This window comes from Diaphorina citri, unplaced genomic scaffold, assembly GCF_000475195.1.
Source record: "Diaphorina citri unplaced genomic scaffold, Diaci psyllid genome assembly version 1.1 scaffold34, whole genome shotgun sequence".
NCBI lineage: Eukaryota > Metazoa > Arthropoda > Insecta > Hemiptera > Psyllidae > Diaphorina > Diaphorina citri.
Window position 1 is genome coordinate 299,039 of NW_007377471.1, and position 7,157 is coordinate 306,195.

Below are 7,157 nucleotides of genomic sequence, written 5' to 3' on the forward strand. Positions count from 1 at the left end.
ATGATGAACATTAATATCCAGATATCCAGCACAAAACAGAGAATGATATACCAGAGACATTATAATTTCAAACTCCAAGTTGATCCCTAAAGGAAGAGGTCATCATTTGGAGACACAAGGGAATTTTGACGGCTGATATGAAACAAGAAAAAGGCTGAGTATAGAAACACCAACTCTTCGATAAGAGAAAGGTGTAGGATTTTGCTATTAGTGCCTGAAATTCATATTTTGAGGGTCTCAAAATTCTCAATACTCTCAATAAAGCTCTCTCTAAAGCTAAATATATACATTGTATCAATCCTAGGAAAGAATACCTATCCACAAAATAACATTTCTCCTCTTTTCTCTCTCTCTGGTTTTCCATTTAATAAAGGTAATTCATTAGGAAAAAAATGAATGTAATGAAAAAAAAAAGGAAACTTAAATTCTTTTAAATAAATTAACAACAAATAAAAACGTATAAAAATTAAATTGACTTGTGTTTACACAAGGGAGGACCCAATTTTTTGATAGTAAACAATACTGATTTTCTTTGACTATTGAGTGGACTTTCTAACGAGAAATTGAGAAAATGAACCATGTGTGCTTTTAATTGTTTGTGTTACTTTTAAACTTGGAGAAGAAAAACTTTTTGGATCTTTCTCAGACACGGACATATCACGCCTCTCTAATTTGAGTCCAGGGACTTATAGCAGGCTCCTGAATCCGTTCTGTTATGATGTCCATGTACTCTCTGTACCGGGCCTGGTTGTTGAGGGACACGGCCTCTATCGCCTCCCCCTCCCTGTCTCTTCCCCCCGACCTCATAATCAACGTATCCGTGCCTGCGTCTCCCCCCTACCAGTTCATCGCACATCGGACCCTGGTAGCCACGCATAGTGGTTATCTGAAGAGTGCCATCGCCAGCCAGGAAGAGTATGGGAAGAGCGGACAAATGCCGTCCCTGGGTGGCGGTCTAATAAACAACACCATGCTTAATCACTTGAACGGCACTCCTAACACAGGGAACTCACTGCCAGGAGCCATGCCTAGCAATTCCTACCTGGGTAATACACCACAGGGTATTCTCGAAGTCACGCTACCCTCCTCCATACAGGTCGACAGTTTCTCACCCCTCCTGACCTTCATGTACACCGGGTACTTGGACCTCAATCTTCAGAACATCTACGAGCTTCTCCTAGCTGTTAACATCCTTCAGATGCCTCATGCACTCGACCTCTGCCGTTCCTACCTACTCCATAATGTTCACTCGGTGGCTAACTTGACCTTCAACCCCTCAGCACGGCCCAGTCTGGCTAAACCCATCCCCGGACACGGAGGCCTAGCATCGCTCCTTGGAGCAACATCCTTCAGATGCCTCATGCACTCGACCTCTGCCGTTCCTACCTACTCCATAATGTTCACTCAGTGGCTAACTTGACCTTCAACCCCTCAGCACGGCCCAGTCTGGCTAAACCCATCCCCGGACACGGAGGCCTAGCATCGCTCCTTGGAGGGGACCACCCCAGGGAGACGTCTCGGCCTGTGCCGATGGACATCGCGAGACCTCAAGACGTCAAAACAACACCGGAAGAGCCACCACGTGATCCCTCCCCCTCCCCCACCTACACACTACCAACCATCCCCCCCTCTCTCGGACCCAACAGAGTCAAAGGCATTCGGAACGTCCGACGGCGAAGATTCACGAAACCTAAGAAACCTCCCGGTCCTCCACTTCGTGTCCACTCGCCACAGTCCGACTCGAGTGATGACGTCACTGTAGTCACCACAGAACTACCGCGGGCCTGCGGTGCCACCGATCCCTCTCCCGGACCCAACAGAGTCAAAGGCATTCGGAACGTCCGACGGCGAAGATTCACGAAACCTAAGAAACCTCCCGGTCCCCCACTTCGTGTCCACTCGCCACAGTCCGACTCGAGTGATGACGTCACTGTAGTCACCACAGAACTACCGCGGGCCTGCGGTGCCACCGAGCAAGGCGGCAACATTGTGGTGGACGTTGCCAGCTGTGACGGTCCCGTGCACTTTACACGCGTGCTCAACGAGAACTACGACATTTACCGAACCCGGGCGAGCTCCCCCGACCGAGACACGAAGACAGTCGAGTCCGCACGAAGCGAAGACGGGAGCGAGGTGGAAATTAACATCGATGAAAATTCAAGCGACGAGGAGGGGGAGGGAGGGGAGGAGAATGAGGAGAACATCGCGCGCAATCTCGAAACCGAACAATCCTTCCAGCTCAACTTTCGTCATCAGATACAGAGACAGAACCGCTCTGACCTAACAGCGGGGGACACTGAACCCTCCGGGGGGTACAAGTGTTCCCTATGCGGGGAGGAGTTCAAAACCACAGCGCAGGGCGAGCGACACAAGGCCGCAGTACATCACGCAGCGACGCGGAACAATCAGCGTCGCGTCATACCGCGCACCGTACTCAAACCTGTCTCCCCTACACAACGCGAGGTGCGCCTACTAGATATGAACGTACAGTACTACCCATGCAAGACGTGTGGGGCCAAGTTCCCGTCGTATTATTTCGTACACAAGCACAGACGTAGGGTGCACCCAGAGGAGGAACAGGGGTCGGGGGGTGTTGGGATGGTATCGACACTCAATCAGAGCGCAGCGGTAGATACTTCCACTGCGGCTTAGTTACCATTTTAAATCTCTAAAGATCCAATCAGGGACATACGGACATAGCCGCTAGCCCTACGTATCGCAATGTTATTTTCAAAGCCTCATTATAAAGTCAGTTCTGAATTATCCTACTGAAGGTATTAAACTGGTCCATAACGAAGAGTGAATAAGAATGTACTACGTACTGAGTATGTAGAAATGAAATAGGTAATGTCCTTGGCTTAACTATGTATAAAGCGTTCAACAATCAATATTGTATCAAATTCTTTTCCCCCTTGTTTTATGTCATAAAATTTTACCGTTCCACTATTACAGCTTGTTATAAGTGTAGTCTTTATTATTTAATCTTCGAAATAAAAATTACAAATTTAATTGATATATCCCCGATTTATTTTGATTTTCTAATTTTATTTAGCTTTCTTATAATCAGCCGAAGCATAGAATTTTGTCCTTGGAGAATTGAAGCACATAGGTAATGATATGGGAATAAGGTGGACAGATAGTGTGAATCAAGAACTGGGTGAGAAAAATTTATCAGGACATGAGGGACACAATAGGGCTGCCTGGAAGAGACTGACAAGAAACGCCGACCCTATTTAAAAAAGAAAAGGCTAGGAAGAATAAGAGGTAATAAATACAGGATCTAGGTTTAGGTGGTAGAGAACTCTAGCTATGAGGGTAGTAGGGGTTGATTTCTTACCTTGACTGTCCAGAACTTCATCGTCCGAAGTATCATCCAGGAATTCTCCCTCCTTCTTGATCTTCTTACACAATAGGGCTGCCTGGAAGAGACTGACAAGAAACACCGACCCTATTTAAAAAAGAAAAAGGCCAGGAAGAACAAGAGGTAATAAATACAGGATCTAGGGTTAGGTGGTAGAGAACTCTAGTAGTAGGGGTTGATTTCTTACCTTGACTGTCCAGAACTTCATCGTCCGAAGTATCATCCAGGAATTCTCCCTCCTTCTTGATCTTCTCCTCTTTCCTTCTCTCTTTCTTCTTGATTTCTAACCGCAACTCTCTGGGGAAAAAGGAATCAAAAGAAAAATCCCATCAGTTTATCAGAAAAGTAAAAACAACAAAATTGCTGTAACATACAGAGCTCACCTCTGTAGCCAAGTGGTAGAAACATAGAAAACTGAAGGTAGAAACACACTACTATCAATCACATCACGTGAGCTCACATGTAGTGAGGGCAGGAGGGCAGTCATGAACGAAATCACCAACAACAATTACAATATTATGGGACAGCTTTGAATTACATCTTTCTGACTCCCCGTGAGCTCACGTGACGTGATAGTAGTGTGTTTCTACCTTGAGTCTGAACCTGGAGGTGCTTGGTTCGAATCCCGGCCAGGACGGAAATTTTCCAACTTTTTCATTCCCTGTAGAAGAATTTGGCTTGAGATTATGCGAAAGCAGAACTAGAATTTTAACATTACTAACTGCTGCTTCAGTTGTATGGAAGAAATGGCAGAGGAATGAGAGCTACCGTTTTTCATATTGTCGCATTTTTTTCCTCTTTCTTTTTCTTAATTTCTTGTTTTTATTTTAATAAGCAAGTTTTATTGAAAACTTTTCAATCATGTGGAAAATAATCGTCTCAATTCAAATAATAAATTAATTGAAGCTGTATAATTTCACTGTTTTATCTTAAAAATAAATAAATAAAAACGACTCGTACCCAATCAAATCAAATAGTAATTAGAATAATACAATAATGTAAGTTTTGTCATTTGTGGTCCTGGAATCACCATTAAAAAAGACAATATGTGTTCTTCCTTTTTGAACACTTTCAATTTTTAATTGCCGTCTTAGGGACCTTAGGGTTGATTGCCAAACCAAATAATGATGTAAAATGTTATCGAGTCAAGTTAAACCTGAGGACTTATTTTGTTTCTTGTTTCCATTTACAGTAATTCCAAATTCCAATGGAGCTTTGTAGATTAAAAAGGAAACAATGGTAACTAGTTTTAAGACCTCATTCCACAGGTCCTTACAATTACGCATATTTTATGACTTTAAAAGTAATTAATTTTATGAATTCTAACAATGGGCGGGATTTATTCAAGAAGGGGTGTACAGACTAAAAGTAAGCTTTAATAAAACAGCTGATTTCCATTGAAAAGTATTGGGAGGATTTTACAAAAATTTCGTATATCTTTGTGGATAATTAAGATATCAAATTAATTCTTTATGGGACTGATTTTCAACAACATTTGGCATTAGGAAAATAGCTAGTTTTAACCAAAGAAAGAGGCTAGCCAGGATTCAGCCCTTCTTGCATTGAACGCCTTCAATCGTCATTTGATCATTTGCTTTTATTGAACCCAACTTTTCCTTGACGTGGATAGAGAATATAGAAATAGAAAGGATAATCTTAAAGATAGTTATATCCTTCTAATGACATTTCCCTTTAGTTTTTACGTCCTAAAAGGATAAAAGAGAACGAGTAGGATTAAAACGGCAAGATGTTTTATGAAGGAAAATCCATTTAAAGTGTTTTTATATGTTTTGAGGTGATGTTTGTTTTCTTTCTTGAGAACAAATTAATGTGTTTCTTCTGAAAATATTTTCTTTGTAAGTTTTTAGACTGAGCCCTTTTGCAATTTATGTATTTTGTTGGTTTATTATTACGAATGTGAGAGTTTTTATACATCTCACATGTTTGTGAAGTTAAGAGTGTTGTTCTGTTGGTAGAATTGTTTCCTTTGAATCTGCTACTATTCTGTATTTTAATCGATTATTTTTTTTTGTCTGTTTCAGGTATGTATACAATAATTAAACCGAGATACATAGGTACTTATGCAGGGTATGTAATTCTATATCAGTGTCAGGAACTATGGAATGAACAAGATAGGTTGGTAATAATATTGGTCCACTCCTTTCCATCCCATTTTAAGCAATTAAGGATTCTCATGTAAAAGATAATGACTCCCCGATAATTTAATCATAGAGATTAGAAAAAATTAACCGTACCTTTTTTTTTTGTATTCTGTATATTTTAATCGATTATTTTTTTTTTTGTCTGTTTCAGGTATGTATACAATTAAACCGAGATACATAGGTACTTATGCAGGGTATGTAATTCTATATCAGTGTCAGGAACTATGGAATGAACAAGACAGGTTAGTAATAATATTGGTCCACTCCTTTCCATCCCATTTTAAGCAATTATTGTTCCAAAATATTCAAGAAATTCGAAAAAAAAAACTCACAAAATCTTTTGAAATAATCATTTACTTTATCATTTTGATTCAGAATGGGGTAGTCTATACCTGATTTAATGCTACAGTCACGATGTTACCTCCGATCGTGCTCGCGGAGACTAGACTCGAACGGTATCCAAGCAGTTTAAATCAAGTAGCATAGATATTGTAATAATCTAATAATTATGTACTAGAAGTCTAAGAACTCATTGGAATTCAATTTAAATACCATACTTCACTGAGGGAACACCAATTAGTTCAATGAGATTTTCGTGTCTGGTGCTCATCGAAGGGTGCAAAAAATCTAATGGTAAACTAAACAAAACTTCCTGTTCAATACAAATGAGGCTTGGACAGGCAAAAACAATACAACCCCCTCTTTGTCCTCAACTCCTTCCACCTCTGTTCTCCTTATCCCCTCTTTCTCCTGTTCTCCTTCTCCCTCCTCTTTCCTCCTTCCCCTCTATTTGAGTACCTCCTTCTCCCCCCCCTACCCCCGGAAGCGTAAAGCGTAACAAAAGCCATTATTATAGACAGACCTCATGTTGCGTACACATATTTGTCTCTGTTATAGTTTCCAACACTCTCCTCCTCCTCCTCCCTCTTCCACATCTTCCTACCCTCTCCTCTTTCGTTTCTCTCTCCCTTCCCCTACATCTGCATTCTCCTTCTATCCTCGTCTTTCTCTCCCTCCCTCTACCACTTCCCTAAATTCCCCTCCTTCTCTTTCTACTCTTTTTGACCCCTCACTTCCTCCCCCTTCTCCTCTTCCTAATCCCCTACTACTCTCCTTTCTCCCCATAATAAATCTCCCTCCTTCTCTTCCTTCCCTTCTATCCCCTCTTTCTACATCTAACTCTTCCTCGACCTTTTCCTCCTCCTTCTCCCACTCGTTTCTATTTTCCTATCCTCCCCCTCCTCTTCTCCCCCCCCTCTCCAACACACCCACTCCTCCATTGTTGACCCGTTCTGCGGACATCTGTTACTTTCTCCCCGATGACAACTACATTAATAATTGCCTCCCTCGAGTTTGCCCCCTCCCTTCCATTTTATCCCCTCCCTTTAGACTTCCCCCTCCCTTCAGCACAATCACTATCCCTTTTCGACCACCCATCCTGCCTCCGTACCCCATACTACCCCATTCCTTCCCATAGAAATCTGCATTAATCACTTGACAATCACTATCCCTTTTCGACCACCCATCCTGCCTCCGTACCCCATACTACCCCATTCCTTCCCATAGAAATCTGCATTAATCACTTTTTCACACCCCCCATTTGTCCGTTTTTCTGGAATTTAGCTCCCTTTATC

At 41.9% G+C, this 7,157-nt stretch overlaps 1 protein-coding gene across 1 annotated transcript; it reads left to right on the forward strand.

Moving 5' to 3' along the window:
• The first annotated feature begins 500 nt into the window (after window positions 1-500).
• LOC103511818 lies at window positions 501-3,331 on the forward strand. The gene is made up of 2 exons (XM_008476561.2): window positions 501-1,355; window positions 1,436-3,331. The coding sequence occupies exons 1-2, from the start codon at window positions 716-718 to the stop codon at window positions 2,650-2,652; spliced, it is 1,857 nt and encodes a 618-aa protein (XP_008474783.2). The 5' UTR covers window positions 501-715; the 3' UTR covers window positions 2,653-3,331.
• Window positions 3,332-7,157: the final 3,826 nt, after the last annotated feature.

Excerpts from the sequence above, each read along its gene's own strand:
- LOC103511818 (XM_008476561.2), top strand. The coding sequence starts at position 716 with ATGATGTCCATGTACTCTCTGTACCGGGCCTGGTTGTTGAGGGACACG. Across the intron at positions 1,356-1,435 it reads TGGAGCAACATCCTTCAGAT|CACGGCCCAGTCTGGCTAAA; the intron begins GCCTCATGCACT and ends TCAACCCCTCAG.